The sequence below is a fragment of the Oncorhynchus tshawytscha genome, linkage group LG09 (assembly GCF_018296145.1).
Source record: "Oncorhynchus tshawytscha isolate Ot180627B linkage group LG09, Otsh_v2.0, whole genome shotgun sequence".
NCBI classification, from domain to species: Eukaryota; Metazoa; Chordata; class Actinopteri; order Salmoniformes; family Salmonidae; genus Oncorhynchus; species Oncorhynchus tshawytscha.
Genome location: NC_056437.1, coordinates 5,477,760 through 5,490,992, shown reverse-complemented (window position 1 = coordinate 5,490,992; position 13,233 = coordinate 5,477,760). Strand labels below are relative to the sequence as shown.

The window sequence follows — 13,233 nt, the reverse complement described above, 5'->3', positions numbered from 1 at the left end:
TGACTTGCCTCAGGAGGTTTTCACTCAGGCTTGCATCTGAAATGGCACCCTATTCCCTGTATACTGTAGTGCACTACTTTTGACCAGGACCCATAGGGTTCTGGTCTAAAGTAGTGCACTACATAGGGAATAGGGTGCCATTTGGGATGCTGTCCCAGTCTGTTTAGAGACGTGACGACTTGGCTTTGCTTCTGGAGGTTTTCACACAGTCTTCGTTATAGCTACAGATAGACTCCACGTAAAATGTATTTTGTATCAAAACTTTATTTATCAAACAAAAAGAATACACCATCGAAATACCATTTCTATTTAAAAAAAAGAGAAGAAAAATGAACAGTGGAACTGCTTTCTCTACAGTGCATTACAAAACCAGCAATTGTATACAACGTTGTGGATAGAAACAGACCAGAAGAAGAGGTTTCTTACTCTTTATAATAATAAGATAATAATAAGATACGCAATTATGTCTTATTCCCTTCTTCGCTTTAAATGAACAAAATGTACACTTTTAATATTGTACAATCACTAAATCTAATTTGGTTAACAATTTTAAAAAAACAATGCGGACATTTTTTAAGTATGAATTCAAAGAACATATAGTTAGGACTTCTTTCTGGATATGTCACCTTCTCAACAGTCATCACAGTTTTGTTAGTAAAAAGAGTGTGGTCCTTTCTTGTTATAACCAATAATCCATTACAGGTTATAACCTATAGTTTATAATCCATAACAGGTTATAACCTATAGTCTATAATTCATAACAGGTTATAACATAAAGCCTATCATTCACAACAGGTTATAACCTTTTGCCTATAATCCATAACAGGTTATAACCTATAGCCTATCATCCATAACAGGTTATAACCTTTTGCCTATAATCCATAACAGGTTATAACCTATAGCCTATCATCCATAACAGGTTATAACCTATAGCCTATAATCCTTAACAGGTTATAACCTTTTGCCTATAATCCATAACAGGTTATAACCTTTAGCCTGTCATATAAAACAGGTTATAACCTATAGCCTGTCATACAAAACAGGTTATAACCTTTAGCCTGTCATACAAAACAGGTTATAACCTATAGCCTGTCATACAAACCAGGTTATAACCTTTAGCCTGTCATACAAAACAGGTTATAACCTATAGCCTGTCATACAAAACAGGTTATAACCTATAGCCTGTCATACAAACCAGGTTATAACCTTTAGCCTGTCATACAAAACAGGTTATAACCTATAGCCTGTCATACAAAACAGGTTATAACCTTTAGCCTGTCATACAAAACAGGTGATAACCTTTAGCCTATCATACAAAACAGGTTATAACCTTTAGCCTGTCATACAAAACAGGTTATAACCTATAGCCTGTCATACAAAACAGGTTATAACCTATAGCCTGTCATACAAAACAGGTGATAACCTTTAGCCTATCATACAAAACAGGTGATAACCTTTAGCCTATCATACAAAACAGGTTATAACCTTTAGCCTGTCATACAAAACAGGTTATAACCTATAGCCTGTCATACAAAACAGGTTATAACCTATAGCCTGTCATACAAAACAGGTTATAACCTATAGCCTGTCATACAAAACAGGTTATAACCATAGCCTATCATCCATAACAGTTTATCAAATGCACTTGTTATTCAAATATCCAGCCAATCTAGACAGTTTGGGTGAATTGTGACATGATAGATGTCTGTGTAAGTCTGCAACTCAAAGTGTCTATGGGTGACTTCCTTTTCTGAGAGAACGTGCTATCCTGTACGGTATCCAAATTAGGACTAACTGCTTGTGACTCCGAGTCGGTCCTAATATTGATACCGCAATCATGATGTGGCTGATGGGAGAATGACAACAGGAAGAGGGCATTAAATGGGATGGACACCTTCCTAACAGTATTGAGAATGAGATCTTGAATGGGTTTTTCCAAATGTCGTTTTTTTTCTCCCCATTACTAAACTACATGTCCAGAATGATCACGTCGTTCTTCATAAATAATAGTGATGTGCGCTCTAAATAATATATTACATTTTATCATAAAAAGTACCCTCCCCAAACCCACCCACAGTCAATGAGTTAACTAGCAATTTGTCCTTCAGTTGCTCTATGGAACTGTACAATGGAAGAAGAAAAAAACATGGCACCCTATTCCCTATATAGTGCACTACTTTTGACCAAAGTCCATAGGGCTTGAGTCAAAAGTAGGGCACGAAATAGGGAATAGGATTCCATTCGGGACTGACTCAATATTTTTCATGTTGTCTTGCTTCAGCGGTCCTTTCTCCATGGTAATACACATGTACAGCATACAAGAAAATATAGAGCCATGGTCTGCCTGTCTGTCGTTCAGAAGAGACAAGACTATGTCGACAGAACTTCATAGCTCATCTGTTACCCTGCACTAAGGGCGAGGCAAAGAGAGAAAAAAAAAATCAGGTTTCATATTTTCATACAGATCTCCATACAAATAAAGTGACCAACGAAGAGAGAAACGAAGAATGGAAAAGCAAACGTATAGGCACATAGAACATCTCCATTTTTCTCAACAAATTAAAAATACATTTAAAAAATAAAGTATTTAAAAGAAAATACCACTCAAAAAAAAAAAAACAATGTTGTGTTTCATTAGTCCACTGTTGAAACAATCCTAAAAATGTTTTGCAGGTCAGCAATCTAGTTTCCAAGATGTATAATGTTAAAATTCTAGAACGTGTCCTAAACGCATCATACTGTGACATGTTCTGGACTTTTCAATATTCTAGATCTTGAAAACTAGATTTTGTTTTGTTGAATTTTCCTTTAAGGGCAAACAGATGAAAAAGAAAACCCCGGATGTAGAATGAGAGAAACTCGAGAGTTTGTTGTGACGAAATAAAGACATCTGTGTTCTGTGATGAGTCGTCTGATCTGTGACTTTTCTTTCCCTCTATTCTAAACCATTTGAATGTCTCACTGGCACAGACATCAATACCATATTCAGCATTGTTACTATTTCCAGCTGGTGTCCTAATATGAATCCTAACATTTGATACAGTATAATGAATTCAACCCTTTATCTCCTGCGTTCTAATCTAAACATGTTCTGAATGACAATGTAGCTAACCCTTTATCTCCTGTGTTCTAATCTAAACATGTTCTGAATGACAATGTAGCTAACCCTTTATCTCCTGTGTTCTAATCTAAACATGTTCTGAATGACAATGTAGCTAACCCTTTATCTCCTGTGTTCTAATCTAAACATGTTCTGAATGACAATGTAGCTAACCCTTTATCTCCTGCGTTCTAATCTAAACATGTTCTGAATGACAATGTAGCTAACCCTACATCTCTCTGGGACAATCCATCTTCAGAGGGGGAAAACAAATAGAGGTTTGCAATTGATAAAGGGAGCACAGTTACCATGGGTTACCAGAATCAAACATGCGAATATTGATGTCCGATTTTCATGGCGATTAATGATTCATTTATCACTTAAGTGGTACATATTGATGCCATGTTTTGTTAAAAGGCTTCAGGTTATGTACAGTATCTATCCTCAGTGATGCATAGCAACCCATGCAGCCCCATAATGTAAAACTAGATTAGAAGCCAGTAGGGTTTAATCAATTGGTTTAAAAATAGTTGTACTGCAGCTTTGACAGAACTGCTGATGTAAAAATATACTATATGGAATAATATAATCGTTTATCATATAAAAATGACCAAAACAAACCCCTGTGTGATCACACTGTTAACCACATTGTTAGTCAGTCAACCGTACAACCTTAAACTGAGGTACATGTGTCTGTCTCATGAAAACCTTAACTGTTAAAATGACGACTCATCAATAGCATCAACGGCGCCATAATCAACAACAAAAAATAAACATCTCTCGGGGTTTTAATAATGCACAAGACGCTGTATGTTGTGAATAAGGTGGTATTAACCAAAACAATGGATTGTTCAGAGTAAATAACATACATTCATACAAAAGCCTTCCAACCCCTGTAAATCCCATTTGATACTGTCTTGATTCCCAGAACGTTCCAAGACCATTCATACATTGACTGGAGCGCCTGGTTATAATTCTTGGTGTTGTTTTAACGATTTCAACAGCTGTCTGTAGTTGTGATATAGGGTAGCAACACAACCAGGGCAGACGTTCAGTTGAGGAGCAGCAACACAAATGGACCTGAACAAGGATCCAGAACTTTCCAGAGTCTGAAGTTGGTTCTGTAGTCCGTATTGAGATGATCCAGTACCCGGGGCCTAACCAGTGTTCCTCACAGCCTGTAGAATGTTCTAGGCTGTGGTCACTGACTGTGTCAATGTTTTAGGAAAGAGAAGAGGGAGCGTACGGTGTCCATATTTGGACAGCCTCGGGTTCACAAGGAGTTGGTGTACGTTTCATTTCAACGCCGTAAGGGTGTGGTTACTGTGAGACCTCCCATGTTGTCTCACAACATCACCAGGCAACGAGGGGTTCCAGGGAAGCGTTAGTGAACGAGGGGTTCCAGGGAAACGTTAGTGAACGAGGGGTTCCAGGGAAACGTTGGTGAACGAGGGGTTCCAGGGAAACATTGGTGAACGAGGGGTCCAGAGAAACGTTGGTGAACGAGGGGTCCAGGGAAACGTTGGTGTCTGGAGATAATAACCAATCCAAAGGTCTAATACTATAGACCCAGCTGTAACACTTGTGCCTTCAGTTCAAAGTTCAATCCAATACACCAGTAACGCACAAGGAAACCCTCCAAAATTAACATTGATAAATGAAAACTCAAAAGGTGGTGTTTTAAAGGGAAATCAACACTAGGCAAATCTTTTAGATTCTCCTTAATCGTTAGTCCTGATGTTTTGGAATTACAGAGAGGTCTGTCAGGGTGGTTGGTTATTGTATTTATAGGGGTACAGAGAGGTCTGTTACTGGTTATAGTATTATAGGGTTACATAGAGGTCTGTTAGAAGGGTTGGTTACAGTATTTGGGGGAGGGGGTGGAGAAGTATCTGTGTTTCTGAGGTTCTGACACCATACCCCCCCTCTCTGTGCCCTGCCCTATGGTGTAATACTGTGGTTCTGCTGTCAGTGCTGCTGCTGTTAAGGTCTGACGGACTGTCTGGGTGGGACTCTCTGCCAGGGCTGCTGGGGTTAAAAGGCCGAGCCAGTGATGGCGTTGAGTTGCTTCATGAGTCCCTCTAGGCTCGCCATCTGTTCACTCAAGTCATCCTGTTCGTAAACCTAGAAGATAGAAAACAAAAGTCCTCTGTCACACAAAGTCAAAAAAGGGTCATTGTCCAGAAGAACTCGTGTTACGGTGTAGATTTTTGGACATCCTCAGCCTCATACCTCCTTGAGGCAATCGTCAACCCTTCTTGAGTTTGTCTTAAAATGCACACCATACCAAAAGTGAAGGATACATACAGTACCCATATATTGGTATGATCATACAGTACTTTATATATTACAATCAAATGCCGACTGCATTATCTACCAAGAGAATTCTCTTCGATTATAACCACAGCCCTGTATATCCCCCCACCCCAAGCAGACACCTCGACGGCCCTGAAAGAACTTCATTGGACTCTATGTAAACTGGAAACCACATATCCTGAGGCTGCATTTATTGTAGCTGGAGATTTTAACAAGGCTAATCTGAAAACAAGGATCCCTAAATTTTATCAGCATATCGAATGTGCGACCCGGGTTGGTAAAACCCTGGATCATTGTTACTCTAACTCCCGCGACGCATACAAAGACCTCCCCCGCACTCCTTTCGGCACATCTGACCACCACTCCATTTTGTTGCTCCCAGCCTATAGACAGAAACTAAAACAGGAAACGCCCCTGCTCAGGTCTGTTCAACGCTGGTCCGACCAATCGGATTCCACGGTTCATGATTGCTTCGATCACGTGAACTGGGATATGTTCCGCTTAGCGTCGGACAATAACATTGATGAATACGCTGGTTCGGTGAGGGGGCCATCGAGGTGTACCCACAGCATTGGTGATGTTGTACCCACAGAGACTATTAAAACCTTCCCCAACCAGAAACTGTGGATTGATGGTAGCAATCGCGCAAAACTGAAAGCGCGAACCACTGCTTTAAATCAGTGCAAGGCGATCGGAAACATGACCGAATACAAACAGTGTAGCTATTCTCTCCGCAAGGCAATCAAACAAGGTAAGCATCAGTATACTGTAGAGACAAAGTAGAGTCACAATTCAACGGCTCAGACACAAGGGGTATGTGGCAGGTCTACAGACACGGACTACAAAAATAAAACCAGCCGCGTCGCGGACCACGATGTCTTGCTCCCAGACAAACTAAACAACTTCTTTGCTTGCTTTGAGGACAATACAGTGCCACCGACACGGCCCGCTACCAAAACCTGTGGGCTCTCCTTCACTGCAGCCAACGTGAGTAAAACATTTAAACGTGTTAACCCTCGCAAGGCTGCAGGCCCAGACCGCATCCCCAGCCGCGTCCTCAGAGCATGCGCAGACCAGCTGGCTGGTGTGTTTATGGACATATTCAATCAATCCTTATCCCAGTCTGCTGTTCCCACATGCTTCAAGATGGCCACCATTGTTCCTGATCCCAAGAAAGCAAAGGTAACTGAGCTAAATGACTATTGCCCCGTAGCACTCACTTCCGTCATCATGAAGTGCTTTGAGAGACTAGTCAAGGATCATATCACCTCCAGCCTATCTGACACCCTAGAGCCACTCAAATTTGCTTACCGCCCCAATAGGTCCACAGACGACGCAATCGCAATCACACTGCCCTAACCCATCTGGACAAGAGGAATACCTATGTAAGAATGCTGTTCATCGACAACAGCTCAGCATTTAATACTATAGTACCCTCCAAACTTGTTATTAGGCTCGAGACCCTGGGTGATCATACTGTACTTTATATTGGTTTGATCTTACAGTACTTTATATTGCTGTGATCATACAGTACTTTATATTGCTGTGATCATACAGTACTTTATATTGGTGTGATCATACAGTACTTTATATTAGTGCGATCATGCAGTACTTTATATTGCTGTGATCATACAGTACTTTATATTGCTGTGATCATACAGTACTTTATATTGCTGTGATCATACAGTACTTTATATTGGTGTGATCATACAGTACTTTATATTGCTGTGATCATACAGTACTTGGGTCTTTAAAAAGTGTCAAAATTGTGTATAGCCTCCAGGAAAACAGCATCAATATCACTTAGCTTAAGCATTGGCTTACAAGCGGAACGACAAGTGATTCACCATTGTGATTCTCCCACAGTGTGTGTGTTTCTTAATATGTTTGTGTTTGTTGACATTCCGGATCTGGTTACTTTCCCCTCTCTCTATCTGTATCCTGCAGTCAGACAATTCCCCTCTCTCTCTCTCTCTCTCTCTCTCTCTCTCCATCTGTGAACTCCAGTCAGGCAGCTTCCTCTCTCCACCTGTGACCTCCAGTCAGACAGCTTCATCCCTCTCTCTCTGTGACCTCCAGTCAGACAGCTTCATCCCTCTCTCTCTGTGACCTCCAGTCAGACAGCTTCATCCCTCTCTCTCTGTGACCTCCAGTCAGACAGCTTCATCCCTCTCTATCTGTGACCTCCAGTCAGACAGCTTCATCCCTCTCTCTCTGTGACCTCCAGTCAGACAGCTTCATCCCTCTCTATCTGTGACCTCCAGTCAGACATCTTCCTCCCCCTCTCCATCTGTGACCTCCAGTCAGACATCTTCCTCTCTGTCTATCTGTGACCTCCAGTCAGACATCTTCCTCCACCTCTCCATCTGTGACCTCCAGTTAGACAGCTTCATCCCTCTCTCTCTGTGACCTCCAGTCAGACAGCTTCATCCCTCTCTATCTGTGACCTCCAGTCAGACATCTTCCTCTCCCTCTCTCTCTATCTATGACCTCCTGTCAGACAGCTGAAACTGCTAAAGTGCTAAACTGGTCCACCAGAACTCATCATTCTTTTTGTTAAATGTTTGACAGAAGATCTATGTCCTTGTTGTGATCCATTTAAAGATAAATCTGTTGTTTTCTTCTTAAAGCAGACCCTGAGCATAACCCCTGTGATGGTAAACTGAAGGTGCATGGACATGCTTCAGAGAGTTTTTATAAAAGCACATGCTTTAATCAGGTCCACAGCTTAATACGTTTTACTAAATGAATCCTAGATTATCCTTTAAATCTTACTAAATGATTCCTAGATTATCCTTTAAATCTTACTAAATGAATCCTAGATTATCCTTTAAATTTTACTAAATGAATCCTAGATTATCCTTTAAATCTTACTAAATGAATCCTAGATTATCCTTTAAATCTTACTAAATGATTCCTAGATTACCCTTTAAATCTTACTAAATGATTCCTAGATTACCCTTTAAATCTTACTAAATGATTCCTAGATTACCCTTTAAATCTACTAAATAAGGTCGGGGACCATCATGAAATAACCATCTCCCTTATTACTAGCTGATGAAGCCTTGGTGACACAGCACTGATGTACAATTATCGGAGTGTGTGTGTGTGTCTAGCTTTTCGCCAAAAAAAGTATTTACATTTGCATGACTGTTATACATTACATTACAGTTATAAACTACTGGGCCTCTGTCCAATCCCCTTTTTTGGTGGGATAATGTAAATACTTGGGTAGAATGTAACTCCGTGGGGGATAATGTAACTCTGTGGGGATCATGTAACTCTGTGGGGGATAATGTAACTCTGTGGGGATAATGTAACTCTGTGGGGATAATGTACCTCTGTGGGGATAATGTAACTCTGTGGGGATAATGTAACTCTGTGGGGATAATGTAACTCTGTGGGGGATAATGGAAGTCCTTGGGGGATAATGGACGTCCTTGGGGATAATGTAAGTCCTTGGGGGATAATGTAAATACTTGGGTATAATGTAACTCCGTGGGTGATAATGTAAGTCCTTGGGGGATAATGCAACTCCGTGGGTGATAATGTAAGTCATTGTGGGATAATGTAAGTGCCTGGGGATAATGTAAATATGTGGGAGATAATTTAAGTCCTTGGGGGATAATGTAAATCCGTGGGGGATAATGTAAATCCTTGAGGGATAATGTAAGTCCTTGAGGGATCATGTACGTCCTTGGGGGATAATGTAAATCCTTGAGGGATAATGTAAGCCCTTGGGGATAATGTAAGTCATTGGGGGATAATGTAAGTCCTTGAGGGATAATGTAAGTCCTTGGGGGATAATGTAAGCACTTGAGGGATAATGTAAGTCCTTGACGGATAATGTAAGTCCTTGGGGGATAATGTAAATCCTTGGGGGATAATGTAAGTCCTTGGGGGATAATGTAAGTCCTTGGGGGATAATGTAAGTCCTTGAGGGATCATGTAAGTCCTTGAGGGATAATGTAAGTCCTTGGGGATAATGTAAATACTTGGGTATAATGTAACTCTGTGGGTGATAATGTAAGTCATTGGGGGATAATGTAAGTCCTTGAGGGATAATGTAAGTCCTTGGGGGATAATGTAAGCACTTGAGGGATAATGTAAGTCCTTGAAGGATAATGTAAGTCCTTGGGGGATAATGTAAATGGGGATAATAAAGTCGGGGATAATGTACATCCTTGGGGGATAATGTAAGTCCTTGAGGGATCATGTAAGTCCTTGAGGGATAATGTAAGTCCTTGGGGGATAATGTAAGTCATTGAGGGATAATGTAAGTCCTTGGGGGATAATGTAAGTCCTTGGGGGATAATGTAAGTCCTTGGGGGATAATGTAAGTCCTTGAGGGATAATGTAAGTCCTTGAGGGATCATGTAAGTCCTTGAGGGATAATGTACATCCTTGGGGGATAATGTAAGTCATTGAGGGATAATGTAAGTCCTTGAGGGTAATGTAAGTCCTTGGGGGATAATGTAAGTCATTGAGGGATAATGTAAGTCCTTGGGGGATAATGTAAGTCCTTGGGGGATCATGTAAGTCCTTGAGGGATAATGTAAGTCCTTGGGGGATAATGTAAGTCCTTGAGGGATAATGTAAGTCCTTGAGGGATCATGTAAGTCCTTGAGGGATAATGTAAGTCCTTGGGGGATAATGTAAGTCCTTGGGGGATAATGTAAGTCCTTGGGGGATAATGTAAGTCCAGTTTAATGCTCTATTTTCTGCTGCTGCTGCTGCTGCGGAGGAGGAGGGTTGTTCCACACCACTCTGATAAAAGAGAAAAACATACAGACCCCTAAGCATCTTGGTGCTTGGTGGCTTGGCGGGGAGAAAAGATGAGCATATAAAGTGTGTGATCGATGTCAGCCTATTTGGAGAGACTCCCACTGATGAGAAAAGGATCAATTACAAAGATATGTGGGATGGATAGAAAGATGCTGACCTTTTGAGGCAATCTCTTCTCCCCCTCTTCTCCTCATCTCTCTCTTCTCCCCCTCTTCTCCTTATCTCACTCTCTCTCTCTCTCTCACCCTCATCTCCCCATCTCTCTCTCTCTCTCTCTCTCTCTCTCTCTTTACTCTCTCTCATCTCTCCCTCTCTTCCCCATCTCTCTCTCTCTCTCTCTCTCTCTCTTTACTCCTCTCATCTATCCCTCTCCTCCCCATCTCTCTCTTTCTCTTTACTCCTCTCATCTCTCCCTTTCCTCGACATCTCCCTCCTTTCTCTTGTTTTTCTCATTACTCTAGCAGGTCCTATAAAGTGTTATGGGGCTGCCTAATGCTTCTCCTAACTCCAATCCATGACCGCACTGATGCTTTCTCCGTGTTATTGTTATTGAGATATGAATATTTAATGGCACGATTCTTCCCCTGCACTGTGCTGTGTTTTATAATTCACACTCGGTGTGTGTGTGTGTGTGTGTGTCTGTGTCTGTGTGTGTGTCTGTGTGTGTGTGTGTGTGTGTGTGTCTGTGTCTGTGTGTGTGTGTGTGTGTGTGTGTGTGTGTGTGTGTGTGTGTGTGTGTGTGTGTGTGTGTGTGTGTGTGTGTGTGTGTGCGCGTGTGTGTGTCTGTCTGTGTGTGTCTGTGTGTGTGTGTGTGTGTGTGTGTGACACAACAGTGTGTGTGTGACCCAACATACCCAACAGACGTGTGTGTCACAACAGACACAACGTGTGTGTCAGACACAACAGACACAACAGTGTGTGTGTGTGTGACAACAGACGTGTGTGTGACACAACAGTGTGTGTGTGCACAACGTGTGTGTGTGCGTGTGTGACTGCAACAGACCCAACATACCCAACATACTGCTGTCTTATATTCTCTCCTTTCATGGTGTTTTGTTTTGGCCAACAGACATACCCTATTCATCAGAACCACACGGACACAACAGACACAACAGACACAACAGACACAACAGACACAACAGACACAACAGACACAGACACAACAGACAACAACAGACACAACATACCCAACATACACAACATACCCAACAGACACAACAGACCCAACATACACAACATACCCAACATACCCAACAGACCCAACATACCCAACATACCCAACATACACAACATACACAACAGACACAACAGACACAACAGACACAACAGACACAACAGACACAACAGACACAACAGACACAACAGACCCAACAGGCCCAACAGACACAACAGACACAACAGACACAACAGACACAACATACCCAACATACCCAACATACCCAACATACCCAACATACACAACAGACACAACAGACCCAACAGACACAACAGACACAACAGACACAACAGACACAACAGACACAACAGACACAACATACCCAACATACACAACATACACAACAGACCCAACATGCCCAACATACACAACAGACACAACAGACACAACAGACCCAACATGCACAACATACACAACAGACCCAACATGCACAACATACACAACAGACACAACAGACACAACAGACACAGCATACACAACAGACACAACATACACAACAGACACAACAGACACAACACACCCAACATACCCAACATACACAACAGGGCACAGACGGGACACAACAGACACAACAGACACAACAGACACAACAGACACAACATATCCAACAGACACAACAGACACAACAGACCCAACATACCCAACATACCCAACATACACAGCAGACACAACAGACACAACAGACCCAACATGCCCAACATACACAACGGACACAATGGACATACAACGGGCATACAACAGACACAACAGGCACAACAGACCCAACATACCCAACAACAGACACAACAGACACAACAGACACAACAGACACAACAGACACAACATACACAACAGACACAACAGACACAACACACCCAACACACCCAACATACACAACGGGCACAACGGACACAACGGACACAACATACACAGCAGACACAACAGACACAACAGACACAACATATCCAACAGACACAACAGACACAACAGACACAACAGACACAACATACCCAACATACACAACAGACACAACAGACCCAACATACCCAACATACCAACATACCCAACAGACCCACAACAGACACAACATACACAACAGACACAGAACATAGACAACAGACACAACATACCCAACATACACAACAGACACAACAGACCCAACATACCCAACATACCCAACAGACACAACAGACACAACAGACACAACATACCCAACATACCCAACAGACACAACAGACACAACAGACCCAACAGACCCAACATACCCAACATACCCAACATACCCAACAGACACAGCATACTCAACATACCCAACATACCCAACAGACACAACAGACACAACATACCCAACAAACCCAACAGACACAACAGACACAACAGACACAACAGACACAACAGACACAACATACCCAACATACCCAACATACCCAAACATACCCAACATACCCAACAGACCCAACATACCCAACATACCCAACATACACAACATACCCAACATACCCAACATACACAACATACCCAACATACAACAACATACCCAACATACCCAACAGACACAAACAGACCCAACAGACCCAACATACCCAACATACCAAACATACCCAACATACCAAACATACCCAACATACCCAACATACCCAACATACCCAACATACACAAACAGACCCAACGCCTCGCCAGCATAAATAATACATTCTGTTTTATTTCTAAATGGAACAGCAGAAAAGTAGAATGACAGATGTGTGCTCATGTGTGTGTGTGTGTGTGTGTGTGGGTGTGCCTGTGTGTGTGTGTGTGTGTGTGTGTGTGTGTGTGTGTGTGTGTGTGTGTGTGTGTG

At 41.9% G+C, this 13,233-nt stretch overlaps 1 protein-coding gene across 1 annotated transcript in view; it reads right to left on the bottom strand.

The window, feature by feature from the left end:
• Nucleotides 1-255: 255 nt before the first annotated feature.
• Nucleotides 256-13,233, bottom strand: part of dcc (DCC netrin 1 receptor) — a 634,145-nt gene continuing 621,167 nt past the window's right edge. Inside the window, exon 30 of the mRNA XM_042326405.1 lies at nucleotides 256-5,224. Coding sequence (XP_042182339.1) covers nucleotides 5,135-5,224 — 90 coding nt within the window. The 3' untranslated portion in view covers nucleotides 256-5,134. The remainder of the gene's footprint in view (nucleotides 5,225-13,233) is intronic.